Source organism: Rhinolophus hipposideros (assembly GCF_964194185.1).
Source record: "Rhinolophus hipposideros genome assembly, chromosome: 20".
Taxonomy (NCBI): Eukaryota; Metazoa; Chordata; class Mammalia; order Chiroptera; family Rhinolophidae; genus Rhinolophus; species Rhinolophus hipposideros.
In genome coordinates this window covers 23,995,155-24,015,975 of record NC_138066.1, presented here as the reverse complement: position 1 = coordinate 24,015,975, position 20,821 = coordinate 23,995,155, and the positions used below count along the sequence as shown (strand labels likewise).

General features: G+C 38.6%; 1 protein-coding gene across 13 annotated transcripts in view; it reads right to left on the bottom strand.

Annotated features, from left to right (window-relative positions):
• Nucleotides 1-20,821, bottom strand: part of BCAS3 (BCAS3 microtubule associated cell migration factor) — a 568,714-nt gene that overhangs the window by 121,862 nt on the left and 426,031 nt on the right. For 2 of the 13 annotated variants that reach the window (XM_081028998.1, XM_081029012.1), the window contains one exon: nt 1,439-1,495. The exons of the other annotated variants lie outside the window; for them this stretch is intronic. In XM_081028998.1, coding sequence (XP_080885124.1) covers nt 1,439-1,495 — 57 coding nt within the window. The remainder of the gene's footprint in view (nt 1-1,438; nt 1,496-20,821) is intronic. 13 annotated transcript variants of the gene reach the window in all.

Below are 20,821 nucleotides of genomic sequence, written 5' to 3'. Positions count from 1 at the left end.
TAGGTTTCTTAGAAAAATTAAGCATTTATTCAACAAACATTTTTTTTAACTACCTATGTGTTAAATGCTGTTAGTAGGGAGAGAAAGTACAATTTTCAAACTGGTTTTACCTATGAACTATTATTTTATTTGGTCTATTTAGTTTCTCTCCTCTTCCATCATTAGCATAAAGAGACAAATACATTGTTGTGTGTGTGTGTGTGTGTGTGTGTGTGTGTGTGTGTGTGTGTGTGTGTTTGGCATGAGACAAGTAGAGAACAACAAAGCCAAGGAAAGATGCAGGTGCTGGGTGGTAAAACAGGTTGACTTACCATCTTTGCCACTTGCTCCTAGGTACCAACCTACTAATCAATAATAATAGCAAATTCCTCCCTGACTTTCAGAGTCACTTTCAAATAGTCAAACATCCAATGTCAAATCTACGGATTTAGTGTATTTACTGTATAGAGGGTCCCCCGAAGAAAGCCTAATTGGATTGTAATTTCGGGTTGGATTCTTTTGACCGGTGAGAGATGGGGGGAAAGGGGAAAAGGGGGTGAGGGGAAGGAAGCAGAAGCTTTTCTCATGGCAAGATTTCTTTCATGCCCAAACACAGGAAAATTCCCAAGGAAGACTGGCATATTGAAATCTAATCAAATGCCTAACCTATTTTTGCCCTCGAATTCATCAAAATCATTTCAAGAATAACAACCCTCCATACCTTTTAAGAAAGCTTTTTTTTTGCGGGGGAAAGCTCTAGTTATATACTTCAGTGTGTTTGAGGTTAATTTCAAAGAAATAAGCCCTTTACTCATAGGGCTCGATATTATAGGCAAATAAATTTGGTCCTCTGAATCAGATCTGTTTTGAACTTCCTAGGGTATGTGTGGTAGAATTGGTAAGTTTTAAATGCACATCAGCTACAACTCATTCCTTGTGATATCATGGTGTAGTGGAACGAGTATGGACTTTGGAATCAGAGAAACCTGAGTTCAAAGCCTCTTCTTCTCTTAGGCTCAGTTCTCGTATCTGTGAAATGAAAGCACTACTCTATCTGGCAGGATAGATTTGGGAATAAGAAATGATGCATATGAAGTGCCTATGGGCGTGTCTGTCACAGAGTAGTTATTCATAAATGGGAGTTCCTGCCATTATTATTATTATTAATTGAGGTGACATGCTTACAATTCCCAAACATCCAAAAGATGTTTTTACCTATACCAAAATACCTGTCATCAAGACAATGTAACTGCCCTCACAGAAAACTCCAATCGAAATATTTTTACCACGTACATATTTAAAACTGAAGTATATAAAACTTAGGCTTGTGAACTTCCAACACAGCAGTTATGGCTTCACATACCTGAGTGTTCTTTTAAAAAAATATATTCACATTTAAAAGGTCAAGTTGTAAAGCCATTTGATTAAAATAGTAATAAAAGAGTAAACATTAACTCACAATTTCTCCTTTGGTCTTTACTATTCCAAGTGGTATCACCTCCAGAATAAGCTGCACCTTAAGACATTTTGAGATTATCTTGATTAAAATCTTTAAGTTCTTAATTTTAAGTAGGGAAAACCTAATCTCCAAAAGCCAAGTTTAATACTTTTAGCATGATCTAGTTCTTAACAGAGCATGCCATCCTCTGCTACTCCTGGAACATTAACACATTGAAACATGATCACCCAAAGTAAACTACATTCCCTTTTTATATTAATTCTAGAGCCACTGACAAAACACAAATAATTAACATTAGAAGGGAAAGATTGCTCATCATTAGGCCACCCTAATTTCCAAAAGCACCATAAATTATAGAAAGCTGATCTCTAGAATTTCAACAGATTTCCCAAAGGTTTCTGAGCTATCTGCTTGAGGTCTTGCAAATTGAATTAAAAAAAACAAAACAAAGCAAATACATACACCCCCCTCAAAAAAAATGTATAGTTATAGTCAGTACTTCAAACTCAAGCTTTCCTCTTGGGTATGTACTATCCTTAATGGTAATGCCATTCAAACTGGTGTGTGCTCTCCAAATGTTCTATGTGGAGAATTTGTTTGAAACCAAGCTAAATAATGACGTTGGTGCTAATGAACTCCTAGCAGGTTATACGATGTTAACCTGCTCTTTTATTCACTCTTGCTTTTCTTTTCTTTGCTTTTTCTTTCTCTTCTTTTTTCTTTTCTTTTTGTAATTTTTTTGTTTGTTGTTTTTTTAAATTAAAATGTATCACTCTTGCTTTTCAAAAATAAGCTCACTAAATCAGCACCTGATCCTTCCCCTAAGAACTGTAAACCCAACCTTGATGCCATACACAGGAAAAATGGACACAAAGATATGCTATATTGTTTCTATTGCTAAAAATATCCACTAATAAATTGAAAAACCTGAGCCATCCAAGCATTTGGATTTCTTATTTGCTTGTCTGGTCTATCTGCAATATCCATTTCGATTTTTGCTATTTCTAGCCATGAAGCTATCACAGGAGTTGGCCTCAGGGCCCTGAGAGGAAATCTGGCTTCCACCTCTGGGACACACGTTTCAGTGCTTATGTCTGACTGACCCTGCCAATCACCCCTCCCAGAAGCCACAAGCCTGGCTTACAATAACAGAGTATATCAAAGAGGACAGGAAAGAAAACAAGACAGTGGCAGGGTCAGCAGAGGATAAGAATACGGTGAAGATGCCCTGTGGAAACCGGGAAGTGGGGAGCCATACACTAATGGTATCAAAAGTGTTTCTCAGAAACGACAACGTCATAAATGCATACAAGACCTAAACTACCCAAGTCACCTCTGTACTACTGCAAAAATCACTGTCAAAAGTAACTAGGAGAGCAGATTGTCTCGTTATGACAGGATTGGTTAAGAAGAAATATTGCTGTTTGCACGAACTTATTACCTAGAACCCATATGCTTAAGCCAACTCAGAGTGGTGATCATGGTAACTGTATGTTGATCTCCAATACAAAGATTATTAATGTAAAGTAATTCTCTTCACTATAACCATCCAATTCAAGAATAGTGTTAATCCATTAAAATCAAGCTTCTTGCCGCCATATAAAAATATGCCTAATCCATCCTGCATTATGATTATAAAGTCAGCAAATTGAAAAGGCATGGAGAATAGAATAGAAACATGGTTAAGAGCTGAGGGGTCTACAATCAGTCTGGGTTTGAATTTTGACTGCCACTTATGTATGGACTGTGTGATTTTGGCAAAGTTACTCAGTTTCTCTGAATCTCAGTTACTTAGTTTTTCTGAATCAGTTTTTTCAGAGAATTATTATGAGGGCAGATGATAAACTTTCAATACATGTTAACTTATTATTATTAAAGACAGCTATGTAAAAGCTAAAGATAACTTTTAATAGCTTCTTGATTTACCAAATAAAGGCGACTCGCTTAGGCCTGGAATTCTCAACCTACTTTTTAGGCTCAATCTACTTTTTCAGACTTCTCTTCTACTACTTCCCTTCACATTCACGATTCAACTTTCCGGCCTCTATTCCTTTATTTCTGCTGTTCCTGCTGCATAAAATCACCTTTAGAGCCACCTTTAAAGATTCAAGCCTACCTTCCTTCAAAGTTAGTTCAATGATACCTTCTCTAAAAAGTCTTTCTTTATCTTTCTCATTCCACCTTCACTAAATTACTCATAATATTTAGTTACCTTTTGGCAATTGACAATTTCATGCCATCTGCTATACTCATTTGTATATAAATAGACTAGCACAGCGCTTTGTCCATAGTAGCACTTAATAAATGTTTGTTAAAGGAATAGACGAATACCCATTATTATCTCTCCAACATAAGATCTAAGAGAATGAGCAACTTGCCTTCACCCTCCCACTTCCCTACAGAACACCAGGAAAATGCCACTGCCTCATTAACTCTGGCGGGACAGGAGACAGAAGTTGCCAGGAGTCTGAGCTATGATAGTTGGCACTGTTCTCTTTGCCATCCAAGGAGTTAAAACTGAGTCCCAAGGAGATAAAAATCTCTGGTTTTATTGTTTAGTGAGGCTGCCTGACAAACGAAGATCCAGTTGCAATTGTAACATTCCAAGCTCATAAGGCGCCAAGTTTTACTAACTATAATTTAACGGGTCCGACTGCTGCAGTCCAAATTCTTGTTTGGATAATCAGCCTTTGTTTGAATATGTTCAAAAACAGTACAGGCTAGCATTAGCCTCTGGGTATGTCATGTGAGCTGATTACCCTGTGGCTCCCAGTAGCAGAAACTCATACACTAGAGGAGGATTATTTTCCTAGTATTACTGTTAGGCTAACATATAATCAGTCTTTTCCCCCAGTCTCCACATCTCCTCCACAGCCTCCCCCAACCTTTTTTTTCTCCTGTCTTTCTTTATTCCTCTCTGTTTTTTCTTCTTTCCTTTTTTTAAAAATAATTCAAAATTCTTCTTTCCAAGTTCACACAAAGTTTAAAGGTGAAAAGGTCAAGAAAGTTTCATGGCTGTGGCTGTTTAGAAAGGGGTAGGATTGACTGGGGTCTCTAGCTCTGCGTCTGCTACGGGCTCAAAAATCTCATATTTCACTGTACTTCTGTAGCGCCCACTCTCCTTGACACAATCTGTCTGGAATGAAATTAAGCCTCTGTTAATAATTGTTTACGTAATAGAATAATAATAACTCTACCTGCAAACAATCATTTCATACATAGGCAACTCAAGTGGCTCATTTGTTTAAAAACAAAATTCCAAATTCTCAAAATTGTATTTTAATTGACGGGATCTCATTTGGGATCTGCCCATCCAGCCTGCCTGCAAGTCATTCGACTATAACTAGCCAAGAAGGATTCTGGAAACTCCGCACCCATCCTGTCACCTGGGCCTTGTCTGGCTATTCCTAAACAACCTGAATGAGTTAACACACTAAAAATGTTTAAGACAGTGTCTGGCTGACAGAAAATGCTAAACAGTATTTGCGATGATTATTTTTGGGAAGAAATCCTGACTCAAGGGTACAGTTCTAACAATCAGAGGAAAAACTGCAGGCTGGGAAAGGCTGGAATGATTAGCCTTCCGTATGTGAGTTGGTGAAATAATGCAAACTGAGAAACTAAAGTGGGAGCTCTAAACTGGTGTGGAATCGTAGGTGTAAATCGGGCCCCAGCAGCTCCTGCATTGCTAGAGGGAAGCCCACCAAAGGAGAAGGAAACTCCGCTCCCTGGGAGGGAGAGCTGTTTATTTTGCAATTAACAACAGCAAAGGAACACTTTCAGAAATTTTTTCCTGGAAGGCTCAGAATTTAATCCTATACAACAGTTTGGTATTGAATCTGCAAGGTATTAGCTACGATGACAGGCAGAAATGAGAGTACTTTTGAGCTGGCTCCAGTTAGAGAGAGATGGAGGGAACCAAGAAAGGCCCTTTTAGGGCCAAAATTCCAAACTATGCAGTAATCTAGGATTTGAGAGAGGAAAGAAGAAAAAAGAGGGAGCTGCACGGCAGTGCTCAGTGGGAAATGTTTAGGAAGTGAGGTCTAATGGTGGAAGATTTACCATTTCTCTGCTCGGCATTCTTGCATCATGCATTCTGGGGTAAAGGAAGAGGGTTTCTATTGTGAATTTCCACAACTTCTAAAATAGTTGTTGTATGTTTAGATCTGTACTTGTCTTTAATATCGATGAATTATATCTTCTACTAACTTAAATCATATGGTAATTTGAGACCATTTTTCTCTCCCTGATGTGAGTAACTGAATGAAAAAAAACAACACCCACTGATTTTAATAATGCTCAATTCACATTAATTAGAATTATAGAATACCACAGCTGGAAGAGCTCTTAAAGATCAAATAAAGTAGCAGTGCCTCAGGGGCCAGCACTGAGGCAAGAGAAGGATTTTCCCTGTACCTTCCGTGAATGACACATCTTCACTCATATTGGGATCTTGTAGAATATTTCACTAGCAAAAGTTTCTGCTTTGGGGAGAAGGGTTTAAGAGAGATCTTGAAAACCAAAGAGTTGGTCCAATCCTTTCATTTTAAAGTTAAAGAAACACGGAACAGGGAGGTTGTGATTTGTCCAAGGTCCCTCAGTGAGTGGAGGACAGGGTTAAGACAAGAATCCCTCTCCAGCCTTCCAGTTCGCATCTCCTTTATCCACAAACCATATCTGTCTAATCTACTTTTTAGGGGAGCCCTCCTGTTACTGTGTTTTTGCTCACAAGACTGCAACCTAATAAGAAACCCTTTTAAGAAATATTTAACTAGCACAATAAGTCACATTAACAATCATTTTTTAGATCTGGACAATGAACTAAGACAAGTCTGGTTGATGGCCATCTTTAGTTGTAAAATCACTTCTGCGAAAGCCATTAACCACAAAGTGTTCTGGGAAGCTCAGGTTTTATAACAAAACCTGTAAAAGCCTGGGGTCAGAACTTTTCCCTGGGGCTCAAAGGTGTGAAGCTTCCGAAATGAAACTTGGGCATTCAGAACCTTCCTCATCAGCTCTAATCTTCACCACCTCCTTTCCCTTATCCCTCAAAAAGAGTCGCTAGATAATACGGAGAAAAACAAACAAAAGAAAAAGAAGTATTTTTAGCCTTTCCTTAAGTGGTGACAAAGTTTATCACACTCCCACTTAAATTAGTCACACAGGTTAGTCCCAAGGGAGAGCAGGCTAGCTACAGATCATTGCAAAGGAATGACTACTTGGAGGCCTAAAACAAACACTTAAGCACATGGTTCCATCTGGAAATACAGTCAAATACAAGCATATTCCATGAAATTCCAAACTGATGCAGGCAACATAAGTTTGTATATTACAATAGAAGCTCAAGTTAGCTGCTATGGTCTGCTGAGTAGATGTATGACTGTAAAATAATAATAAACACAATAGTATTTTAAGAATGATAATAATTATGATTGCCACTACACATAATCACAAGGGCTGAAGACGAAATGAACTAGAGCAGCGATGGAGAAGAGAGAGAATTGAGAATAGGACTTGCAAAGACTTTCCCATCATTTGGCTTCTTTTTCCTTTTCAGAAAGAGAAAATGGGTCCTGGATCCTCAGGATGAAACTCGGGACTTAGGGTTGTTAAATATTTTCTTCACGAGCAAGAGGGTTTTCAGGGCAGCACTAGCACGTGGGCCATGAAATGGGTTATATTCTTGGGTCTGCCAAACTGCCATAAATTCAGTGAAAATGAGTGTTTCTCTGTCCATAAAAGAACTCCCCACACCCTGCCACATAATGCTTTTGAGGTAAATTAGGCCCCTTCCTGACTCTTTTTTGTCAAAATGTATCTAGTAATGACACATTACTGCCAGTATCTACAGTGACATAAGACACACATGTTTATCCAGAATTACCTGTTTCCAAGCTCTCTGGGAAACTAAGCATGTTGTACAGGAAAAACACAGAGCCACTAACTTTGTGGAATATTTTTAAATCCACCACCTCACTTCTTCTGAAGACAGGACTGCTTAATACCCACATGGTTTTATATTATAGATGTATAAAAAGAGATGGGTTACAAACCCATCTTCTTTGTTTGCCACTTCATGAGTTTATGATCTTGAGCAAGTGCCTGAACTTGACAGAACCTGTTCCTTATCTGTCAAATGGGAACAGAAGACTGCAATAATAAATATAACCTTATCAGTGTTTGCAGTATTGCAGTATTTCTGGGAGTATGCAGTGGAGGGCCAGGGAAAGCTATTTTGCTTGAGAGTTTTAAGGGGGAAAATTTAAGTAGCTTGACAAACAAATGATTTATATATTAAAGCAAACATATACATTGTGGAAGAGAATATGATGTCACCACTCGTAGTAAGATGAGACCCTGGCTTCGAGAAAAATTTTAAGCTGGTAGCAGACAAAGCCGTGGCTCCAGAATTGGGGGTTGGGCAGAGGGACACAGAAACATCTCTTCCCTGCTACGCTAGCTACTTAAATGGAGAAGTTTCCAAAGCACAAGAACGTGGTTCGCCAACTTAGACTAGGGCTGCCTAAAAGAAAAATTATTGTATACAGACACAGAAAATTGGTCTGTGACTCAAAAGGTGACAGCTTTCATTATTTAGGATAACATTTAATGATTTGGGAAATACTGTACTTATTGGACCTCTTACATTAGTCCTTTCAAATTCTTTTAAAATATACTATAAATTATGGTTTCCTGTTCAGGCAGCTTCTCTGGTTAAAGATTTCAACGTGTCTATAGTCTCCTTGATAATTTCTCAACACTACTGGGGCTTAAAAGAATCTTGAAGCAAAATGATAAAGGACTGTCCTGCATCTGCTCAAGGCTTCAATTAAGAGCCCAGTGACTGGTCATACAAATAGGAGTCATACTTGCCAAAATGAAGAAGGTCCTATTGCCATTTCTACTGGGCGTGGGGGGTAAAGCAAGAATATGCAGAAATGAATATAAAGGAAGAGGAACTCTTACTAAAACAAGATGCAAAACCCTTTGGGAATGAAAATCAGAGTCTCCAGGTGGGAGGGTGTCTAGGGCTACACCTGTAGTTCGGCCTTTGCTCTTATTTCCACAGGGATTGACTCAGGGCTAAAAAAAAAGTGCGGCTAACCCCACTGCAGGTAAGCTGTTCTTCCCGTTATAAAGGCTCAAGGATTTACTTGCAAAACTCCATTTCTACGTTTGGCCTTAATGCAAATTTTACATAAAACCATGAAGAAAGCAAAAGAAAATCATCATAGAAAATATAAAGAGCATAAAGAGCTGTTTCTTCTGATTCTGAAAACCTCTCCTCAGATTAGAAGGAACTTTCCAGAGTTTAAGCCCAGTGTGCTCTAATCTGACCGACTGGCAAAACTAGAGGACCTTAGCCTGATTTCTTCTTCCTTGGCTTCCAGCCCTTCTCTCAGCCATGTGACCTCAGGGCACATGAGGTCTCCCAGCATTCAGGACTGGCTCTATTCTCTATGCGCTCATCTCACCTTATGCGACAGCAAACACAAATTCCCCCCAAAGCTAAAGTTCTTTTCTGTCTTAAATCTCCCACAGTCCCTGGGGTCCTGTGTCCTCAATTATAGTTTCTGGTCTGAGCGACATGTTTGGGTTTATAACAGCATTGTGACTAACACCTACCCACAGAGGCCAAATGAATGATCTTAACCTGGGATGGATTTCAGCAGGGTCCCGAACCCCCTAAAAGCATATGCAACATCGTATGTGTATAAGCATCTGCACATATTTTTCTAGAGAGGATTCATAAATGTCACTAGCTTCTCAGAGCGGTCTGTGACTCCAAAATATTAGAAACTACTGACTTAGCTTTTCGAGGTTAGGCTGTGGAATGTGCACCCCTCTAGAACAGTTTCACTCAATCAGGTGACTTCTCCATTCCTAGACAAAAAGCTGGTCTACCCATCCAAATCTACCCATCCTGGCTAACAGTATAACGTTGGCATAACTATAGAGTGACCATGACCTATAGAAAGGGGCTGAAAACATATGAGTAGTCTCCATAATACTATATGTAAAGAAAATAAACCCTTTGAACAATTACTAATAATTAAGCTCCAACCCTCCCTTCCTTGACTGCACCCATTTAAAATAGGAACAAATCACCTCTTTATCACTATACTGAATCATGCTACAGTCTCAGGTGGAAAAAGAAGCTGGGAGAAGAAACTGATTGCACATGATTCAAGCACAAGCACACATAAGTGTTTCTGGATTGTAGGGAGATGTTCTGGGCTTATTATTGCTCGTGGGTCCAAAGAGATTTAAGGATCTGGTTCCAATTAGATGCTTTAAGCAAGTAAAACTACATCCATAAAGACACACTTACAGAGCTTAAAACTAAGATAATTAAGATGCTGAAGAAACTGATAACTCCATGCGTCTTCCTTCTTCATTTGTCATCCATTTGAAAGAAGACCTTATGATTATATGAATTAACCAATGGCGGCACAATGAAATAAACTAATCTGAAGGGATCCTAGCAAACTGAGCACTAATACAGTGAATCTTTGGGGAGGAAGTGTGTAAGTTCATGACCTTTGACACAGTGGCCAATGGCTAAAACCAACACAAGTGTAAAAGGTAAACTTCAGAAGCAAGTGGAATTAGATCAGTGCTGGGAATTCAGATAGCCACTCATTGAGTGAAAAAGGGTCACTATATTTATTTAGCACATATTCTGTGTTCTTCCAAGGTTGTTAGACCTCAATACAAAGGCAATCATGGTCAGGAAAGAATGAAAGGAGTGATGAGTCTTATTTCTCAAAAAAAAAAAAAAATGCCAGCATAAAACTCACACGTCCACCAGGATGGACTTGCTCTCAGCGATTGCTTTCATTCTGTATAATGGCTGACAATTCTCTTGTGGCTGACTGAGCACAAAATTTATTTGAATCAACTTCTTCTGGCATGTCAAAAACCTCTGTAAGTGGTAGCTAAGGACATCAGCATGGAATGACTTTTGAGTTCAGTTCTAATGTTTCTCTTTTTGTGTTCATACAACCAAAGGCAGTAGAGTAGAAGAATGTGTTCTAAATGTAGATATGGCTCGTCTGAATTGAGATATGCTGTAAGTATAAAATATACAGCAGATTTTTAAGACTTGGCATGAAAAAAAAGAATATAAGGTAATTATAAAATTAATTTTTATATTGATTAAATCTTGAAAAGCTATTTAGGTAGACTGGGTTAAATAAAACATATTACTAAAATTCATTTCACCTGTTAGTTTTTATAAACCAGAAACCTGAAGAACAGAGATAAGAACAGATATGCCCAAGGTCACAGAGGTAAGAAGCAGGTGGAAGCAAGATTCAAGTCCCGACTGACCAACTGACTCCAGAAATACATGAAACACTGCAAAGTATTCAAAGCCCTACACTCTCTAGTCTAACTTCTCAAATATTCTCTTTTCCTCTCCTCGTCATACCTTGTGCTACAGACAAACCAAAGCACCTGCTTTACCCATATGCACACACCATGTTTTCTGAACTGTTCTCCCTGCCTGCAGTGACTTCTCTTTCCTATTTCCATAGAACAAAACTTAGCTCAAATGAAAGTTCTTCCATGAAGACTTTCCTGAACTTCAAGTGGAAACTGATTTCCCTTTCCTTTGAATGTTCCCACTACTTCACTGGTATTACTTTATAGTCATAGGTGTAGTTAGTCTGTTTTCTTGCTAAGAAGAACTTTGCTTTGTGCATCTTTAGGTTACCTATGGTTCCTAGCACAGAGATGTATGTAATACGGGCTCAAAAATTCCTTTTATAAATAAATGACTAAATAATAAAGATAAAGGATAAAAATAAAAACTGCTTTCTATCCTCAGGAGGCTTTTCATTAAGTACAGAGGAAAGATAGACTATCAAACTGATATGTATGAAGCCCTCAATTAGAGGTGATTGAAGGGAATTGAAGAAGGACCATTTCACTCTCACACACCTACTTCTACTCCAATCCTAATACATGATGTTACTTAGCAGACATCCTTCAGACACCATCAGGCTACAACTGAGTTCTCACTCTGTTGCCTGGTTGTCATCTGTAGCAACAACTTTACACACCACAGGTTAAGGAAATCAGCTGTTTTGAAAACGCTTGAGCTGAGTCTTTCATTACATAACAACCTCGCCAAAGGCTCACACAGAGGTAAATAAAAATTGCTCCCTATGGTGTTCTCAGAAATTAACATATCCCGCTTTTCGAGTGAATCCTAATTGCTAGCTTTAAATTTTTAAAAACTTTATTTTTACATCAAGAAAAAAATACTATGCTGCCCTTTATAATGACTTATGGTTAGAAATACCTTTTAGCTAGATATTAGCAGGTAGTGTATAAAATAAGGAAACGCATGAGCATGAAGAGAGATAGGACCCAGGGCAGACAAGAGAATGACTAGGTCAGGCAGCTTGCAAGCCCTCCAGGGCCTGATTAGAGGTGTCTCTACTAAGTTTTTAATTGTTTTGAATATTTGCTAAAAACAAAAACAAAAAACAGCTCTGAATTCTGTTACAAACTGAAAGCAAAATTTAACAGGCACCATCTGCAGTTATGATTAAGGAAAGGGAGGCACTGCACTGGTGTTCTTCAAATTTGGAGAATTAAACTACTGAATTTGGGCACAACCAAACTGGGAAATGAGAAAAGTCCAGTGTGGAGTCATACCATCACTGAGGGAAACCTAGAGGCTAGTTCCTATGCTGCCAACAAATTACAGTCCCCATTTTTCAGGGAGGACTGAACATGAAAGTGGAGAAAATCACAAGCACAGGGGAGCAGCAAATGATTTACTCAAGGCAGCCGAGGCACAGGGGAACTTCAAAGCAGAACCCAAAAGCTATCAGGCACAGGAATGAACTCAGAGTTACAGAGCAGCCATGGCCCACCTTGGCTAAGGCCACTGGTCCCTGAACAAAGATAAAAGACCACGAAAATGAAAATGTCCACTCATCACATGACGTAACTTACCCCATCAGCCATAAAGCAGAACAAATTAACCATGTTATCTTTGGGGTAGGATACAGACACGTAAGGCAGGAGTTTGCAATTTCATAGAAAGATTGATCAGGGCGGTGCCACAAAACATCTTTTGCTCAGAAAAGTATACCTGAGCGATCGTGAAAAAAAAGAATGCTATCACCCCTTTTTCTTTCCCAACAGACACAAAATTTTAGACCAGAGATACCATGGAGACTATCTATTCCAACTCTCCCATTTGACAGAGAACACTGAGGCCGAGAAAAAGGGAGGGCCACCACAAGACCATAGTAGGTAGTCAAGCTGGGGTTTCTTGATTTTAGATTGTAAAAGTGAGCATAGATGCTCAACATTGAAATGTGTGGTTTGACAAGCCTAGGAATGCTCTTTCTTTCAAAGGTTTAAGCTAAGTCTCTGTTTATAGAGACTGTTCTTTCCTGTCTTGGTTTACTGATTTTATTCTGCCATTGTGTGTCCTCTATGCTTGTATCTAGGTCAGTATGACTGCTAACAAATGCCCTTAAAAATTAAAATTAAAAATTAAAATTAAAATTAAAATTAAAAATTAAAAATTAAAAAATTATATATATTTACTGAGCAGCAGGCATGTGTATACTTAACAGAAATAGTAATATCGGCCCCTGTTAACCAAGCACTTTTCTATGTACCAGACACTGAGCTATAATGCAACATCTTCTTTACTCCTCAACAATCTTATGAATAGCATACAATTCTCATTATAATATTCATTTTATAAATGAGGGAGCTGAGGCAGAGGGAGGTAACCACTTGCTGGTTCGTGATGTGGTTAGTTTTCTAACTCTACGGTTTATACTTTTTACCATTACATTTCTCCCATAGGCCATATTCTAGTGGTGTTTCCCTTTATATTCTGCAGAGCTCCTGCAGTTTTCTTTATTCAGTGCTTTGCAAATAAGACCCCAAAAACAGGCCCATCTAATAAAGCTTTTTTTATGATCTTAGTTGGGGTAACAGTCCCAGTTGTACCATAGCAGCAGAAGCTTTAGGAAAGGTGCCCAGCGGTAAGAAAGCAAAGGGTAAATGGGCTTAGGCCTTCCCGGGAATGGTTTCTCAATGTGTCCCAGAGGTGCTTTTTTTTTCTTCCAACCTTGATAATCAGATTTATTCCTTAATAGCTAAAGTCATGCCTCTGCTGGTGACAAGAAGTTAAGAATCTTAAATCTCTGAAGGACAGATGATAACCTAGTACTATCAATTTTGTTTGGGAAGAGAAGGCTGTGAAATGGCCTTAAGTGTCTGATAGGAGATTTTTCTCAGGCAGCCTGAAAAAAACGGTGGAGGGTGATAATGATAAAAACCAATTCTAAGTAGGTAGAGCCTGAAGTGAAGGCAGTCTCTCTCTGACATTAGAAGGAAGTATTCTTAGATCTCCTTTTAAAAGAGCCAGGTCAACTATTGTTTCTATGTCCCTAAGAAGGAAAATTGATGGAGAGAAACAATTATAGTAGCTGATGTCTGCACTAATACTTCCAAACCGTGGAATTCTACTATCAACTAACTACAGTTTCTAAATGAAACACAGACATATCTTCCTCCTGATTAGACTGACTTCTTTTATCACACTAAAAACTTTATTATCTTGGCCACCTTTTTTTTCCCTTCCATTCTTATCACAGTTCCCTTTGGGGTACCCTGTTGACCATGGGCACAGATACTAACAACTGCCTTTGGCACCACAACTGGGAGGTCAATGTAATGTCATTTTTTCACCTCATTTCACTACCTCATTGTCTTACTAAAGAGATTTCTACGAAGAGTGGCTATCCATCCCCTTTCATCCTAAGATTTGAGGTTTTAAGTTACTAGTTGGGAATCCAGTCACTTTGTTGCCTCTGAAGATCAAGTAATGGAACCAAAGCAGATGAAGCAGCATTAATTCATTGTTCTTTAACTCGAGATGTATTTCAGAATGGTAGAGAAAATCCCAGGGTATCATGAAATCATCAAACACTGTCTTCATGTGTGGAAAGATGCTTTCTTCTTTATGTGCCTGTCAGCTATTAAATAAAATTCTGAAATGTGGGAAAGCTAGAAAACAGGGACTCTGGGCATGGCATTCTCCAAATAGATTCTTGTGACTCCATCAAATGAGAACACTTTACTTTTAACGACACACCAGGAATTTTCTCTGAAAGGTTCTGGGAAAGGCAGACTTACTCCTGGTTAGACCCTCTCTTTTGCCCTTCCCTCTACAAAAAGCCTTGTTTTTCCTGCCCCCAACAGATGAGAAGAAAATGTCCTTAGGAGACCTTTCCTTTTTTATATTACACAATCTCCTCTCTGGAATTCAAGTCCTAGTACTACTCGGCCCAAATAAGAAGTGCTTGTCACCAGGAAGGCGGCCATCTAAACAAGCAGCAGCTGGATGAGAAAAGAGGGCATGTCAGCCCAGAGCAGCAGAGAGGGTTTCTCACGGCCGCTATTTGCAACCCTCCAAGGAGCTACAGAGGCTGCCCATTAAAACCCTGTTAAAACACTTCTGATGTTGTCAGCAGCAGAGAGCTGAAATAGCACAGCGATCGCTGAGATGCTATCTGCCTCAAGCAATTCAGTGGTATTGTCAATACTATGAGCAAGAAGGTACGAGATAAGCAACAACCTAATTTCTACATCAAAATTTCATAAACTCCTTGAGGTGGCAGCACCAGGAACGTGGGCACACAGATACCAAACCAATGGACCACTTTGGGGAGACAAAGATCTTTAGGCTGAAGTATGGCACAAAGGTCCTAAACACGCACACTGTTCAACTCAGTACTCCCTAGGAAATGTGCTCAGAAAGGAATTACTAGAATGTTCTTCTTCAGAGCACCACTGGATACCATTTGAGGCACGGGATTTCTCAGAGGTTGTATGCTCACTCCACCATCATCTACCCACCTGTATCCCCCATGAAAAGAGTCAAATTTTATTGAAAAGGCTACAGAGCCTTCCTGAGTTCATATTTCACTGTTCTGTTTCTGATTTCCTATGAAAATATTAGTTACAGAGACCAGAATTCTAATTCTAGAGTGTTTTCCTTTGTCAGCAAACATAAAGATTACTTTGTGACTTTTTTTGATTCACGTCACAAGCAATACATTATATAGGCTAATTTTAATGTTTTAGAAACACAGATCCTACTATCATTCCATTTAGTAGCTCTTTCTTCTGGGTACCCTATGTTTAACATAGGGTAATAAGTGGGTGACATCCAAACTGGAACTTTTGAGGGTGCAATGAGCACCGCTGATAATTAAACTGGCACAAGTGAAAATGGGACCTGGGCAAATCAGGACCTATGGTTAGCCTAGCTCTGTTCCTGTCCCCACAGCAAAGTGAGACCGGAAAAGTCATGTGATGAGATAGGAAATGAATAAGTGGCTATTTCCTCACAGTACTAACAGTAGAATGGAATGGAGATGCCTCAGCCCACCAGCTGGATGTCTTCCTTGCCTAACAAAAAACATCAGGCTGCTTGAACCACAGTGATCAAGCAGACAACTCTGCTGACAGTACCCTGACTCCTTAGAGGAAGGAGGCATTTACAAAGTGGTTACAATGCACATGCAACTACACATTACAACTTTCCTTGCAGGGTCCTAGGACAGCTAGCAACACGTCCCCATGAAATTTACCTGAAGCCAAGAGCCTGCTGGTCTCAGGGTTCTTTTTTCTGGCTCTTAGTACAGGCCCTAGAGGACAGACGGAATAGGATTTGGGCATTTTTCTTTTTCATAAGGAGAGATGAGAAGATTTAAGGTAATCTCAACAATCTAAGAATTCAGACTACAGTCTGTCAGTGAGGGAAAGGAGTATTATTTAACATTTTAAATGCTTCTAATCACTGTGATAATGGGCTCCTAGCAGCCTAGGGATGGGGCAATAAGGAGGGGATTTCAGACTGAGAAAGTCAGTGCAGCCAGCTTCATGAGGAATAAGAAATGAATTTTTTTACATTTAATTTCTCATGATCCAACATTTAGCATTTCTTCCTTTAACCGTCCCAGGTCTCCTTGCTCTGACTGGATAAAGATCGTGACAGCATAGATTTTAAGCATAGGAATATTAAGTGGAGAACTTCTTGGAGAAGATCAGATAATCCCAACAATTCTGGTCATAGCTAGTCCACTGAATTAGCAATGGTCAATTACAGCCATGTTCATTCAAAAGCTTTCAGAGGAGCGATAAACTCAGTAACCAAAACTATTTCAGAGGAAGTTCTGACGCTTTTCTTGTGTAGTTTATTTTGTGCCAGGCATTAGAATTTTTTTCTTTAAGTCATTTTGAGGAGGTGAAGGGATTAGAAAGTACAAATTGGCAGTCACAAAATAGTCACGGGGATGTGAAATACAGTATGGGTAATATAATGTTGTAAAGACTGTGTAGAGTATCAGATGCGTATTAGATTTATCGGGGAGAATCACTTCATAGATTATATAAATGTCTGACCACTGCGCTTTACACCTGAAGCTGATGTACAATAATAATGACTGTCAACTACAATTTATATATATATTTATTCATGGGATGTAAAGTACAGCATAGGGAGTATAATCAATGGTATTGTAACAGCTATATACAATATCAGATGGGTAGTAGACTTGGTGGGGTTATCACTTTGTGAGGGGTGTAAATGTCTAATCATTATATATTTTTTTACACCTGAAACTAATAATAAAATAAAATAAAATTTTTTAAAAAGTCACTTTGAGGAAGGAAAGGCTTAGAGAAGTAGAGGCAATGCAATATGAGACACTACATGATCAAGAAAAAGATTTCTCAAGGAAATTGACAAGTCAGAGGAATCTGCCTAATGATAGCAGTTCTGTAAAGCCTAACTTGGGATAAAAATAAAGACTTTTAGAGTGTGCCTAGGTCTTGGGACCATGCTTTTCATTTATTTGTCCATTCACCAGCTCCAAATAACCACAATAGGGGAAAAATGATTTCTGCTTAGTTCCTATTTATCTTTTTTTCAAGAAAGGTTTCCTATAATTTCCATTACTAGGGCAAGCCAAACGAAGCCACAATGATTTCTGGATCACAATATGCTCACCAAATGCTTCCAAACCATTGTAAGGACTGGAAATCATCCAGGTGGGAAAAGAATCTATTCTTTTCAGGAATCCAGATTTTTCACTATCGCAAAAGGCAGGACACTTTAAAACTATTGGTAAGTCTAAACTACTCACGGTAGGCAAAATACTTTGTAGACCGAGGACCTGAATTTAGATAACGGAAAAACCTGTACGTGAGAGCTTAGATTCATTATGAACAAATGCACATTTAAATTCAGTATCCTGGTGGAACAGTGTATTTGAAAATTATCTTACTTCATATAAAATCAACAAATATTTACTGAACTGCCCACTTCATAGGTACAGTAACATATACTATAATCTTAAATGTGTTTTAATTCGGTATCTCCTTTCCAAATTGTTTTTTTGCTTTAAACTTCTGTTTGGGGTAAAGCCAATTCTGGAAGAAAAAAGCTTCCTCTTCCATCCTTCCTTGTACACTTGAGTCCAGGCAAATCTGACAAAATAGTGACATGAATCCCAATAGCAGCATCTTCTGTGGTCAATAAAAAACACATATCAACACCACCCTAAATCCATCATGTGTTTCAACTTCTGGACATTCCATGATGGGCTAAGGAATTTCCCTCCTAGCTTAGAGTTTAATCGTAGGAAATGGGAACAGAAGATTGAATGTTATGCTGCCTGGTTTGACACAACGCTGTATCTCCAAACGAATAGAAATGGCTATCAGAGAGATTAGTATGGAATAAAATATATACTCAGTAAAATATTCAGCAAAATGTTCTGAAATATAAGAGATCTACTACTAGGGGAACCGACCCATATATATATTTTTGTAATATATTAGAAAAGTGGAATTACATACCGTGTCACCCCAAAAATAAGACCTAGTCAGACAATCAGCTCTAATGCATCTTTTGGAGCAAAAATTAATATAAGACCTGGTCTGATATTATATTATATTATATTATATTATATTATATTATATTATATTATATTATATTATATAAGACCCAGTCTTTTATTAAAATAAGACCCATTAAAATAATGGGTTTTATATTAATTTTTGCTCCAAAAGACGCATTACAGCTGATTGTCTGACAAGGTCTTATTTTTGGGGAAACATGGTATTACACTCTGTAAAGCAAAATGATCCAACTAAGACAGAGGTTTCCAAATTTGGCTGTACACTGGAATCATCTGGGAAATTTGAAAAATACTGAGTCCTGCCCTCTAACCTCAACTGCTCTGAGTATGTCTTGGCCCTTGGGATTTTACAAAGGTCCCTGAGGAATTCTAATGTGGAGCCAAGGTTGAGAACCTCTGCACCAAGGGTTGTGGGTGTTCACAGCTAATCAGGAACTGAGGGGTTAGCCAGTTAAGGAGGTGAATGTGCAATAGATGGAAATTGGGAGAGGTTATTGTCACTCTTCCACATTTCTTTCAGTTCTAACAATTTTAATTTGTTCTCCAGTAACTTTGAAAATATGTAAAACTATGTTCTTCTGTATTCTAGTGTAAGCCACCTAATGGACAGTGGTGCCCACTCTATGCAGGGAGACAGCACTGCATGCAAGTGTCTGGAGACTTACATTCAAATGCTGCCTGCATTTCTCAAGTGATATATCAATGGAATTAATACTAGAGGGGAGGTCAGGGATCATCTACCTAAGATGCTTCATAAAATACAAAGCTGTAGAATATAAAGCGGTAGTGTAGAAAGGTGAGGTGTCAAAAGGACAGAAAGCTAGTTAGTAACAGAGAAAAGTAAAAACCCAGACCTCCAGATTACCCATCCAGGGGAAGGAGAATCAACCAAACACTATGATCTAGTGACTCCTGAAGTATTTTCTCTAACTAGTGGGTTTCAAAAGAGTTTGGTTTTTGTTTCCCTCTCAAAAGAGATAAAGCACTAGACATAAATGAAATGTATTCTTGTCCTCCACTCTAAAGAAGCTAGCTCCCTGAACTGAAAAAAATTAGAGCAAGCCAAGGAGCAGATTAAGAAAAACTACAATAGGCAACATGTGAAATTAATCCTGGTTAGGTATATTTCCTGCTTATGTGGTGCAGCTATCGAAAGAGATACTGATGAGCGCCTTAAATTTTATCGAGATACTGATGAGCGCCTTAAATTTTATCTAGTGGGTATAAAAAGCATGCAGGCTCTATTTCTTTTTCTTAGAGGGTAAGCCTGCATATTAAATACGCGCGAGTGGTAAGTTTTCTGAGATGAAACCAACAATAAATTTGTTATTGCTAGATACATTTGTGTGGTCAGAACACATCCTTTTGAATAGTTAGCTTTTTGTGTTTTCCAGGAAAGCCACTGTTAATTCCAAGGAGTAGTTCCATCAAAATACTCCTGAGGGTGGAATGAACTTAGCCACCAGCCGTCCTGTGAGGTTAGTTAGGGTCTCTAGCCCATTGTTAAATCAAGCAATCACTTGCAGCCATCGTTCTCTTGCTTTTCAAGTTAGGAGGCATTTGGCTGCTAGAATTCCTTACCCATCCCTACATTATGATAGACACTTCTCTGCCATCCTGGGGCAGTTACAAAAAGGCAGAGGCAGAGTTTAATATCTCATTCAATTGTTCCCTGCCTGCCTCCTATGGGGCTGTTATGGTTTGGTCTTCATGATGTACTACACCACATCCAAAATTTGTGAGTTCTATTCCAGTCTCTGGCACAAATGTCTATCTGTCCATTTGTCTAATCATCCTCCATCTTTCTTTAACGACATTAAGAAACAACTGTGATTTAAAACAACAACATGCAAATCTAAGACAAAGTTCGGGAACAGAGATGAGCTACAACGTAGAGGAGCGGTCAACAGAATTTTTTCCAGGAATTTGAGGTAAGGTGGGTATTATACTAGTTTTGCTTCAGATTTCCTGAATAATAAATAATAAAATTCTCTTCCTCCTTTACTTTTCTCACATGAGAAATTTATGGATAACAATTAAACAAGGAAAGAAAACTAACACTTATTTATGCGCGGAAGAGTTTGTTAGGTTCTGAGGAGCCCAGGAAAAGTGTAACATGGGTCCTGCCTCAAAGAAGTTAACTAACTGGTTAGGATTCAATTTTAAAACACAAAAACATTTGCACACAATATAGTAAAATAGGTACTAACTAAATAAGGGATAAACTCTCAGGAAAGGCTTTTGGAAGGAAGGATCAGGAGGATATACAGACATAGGCAAAAATCGCCCAAGGGAGCAGGTAGAAGCAATGCTAACCGAATGCTACTGCCTGAAAATGGGACATCCACCAAGACCATTTCATTTTCTAGTGTGATTTCTAAGAGAGGCTAATAAATAAAAATTGGAAGCC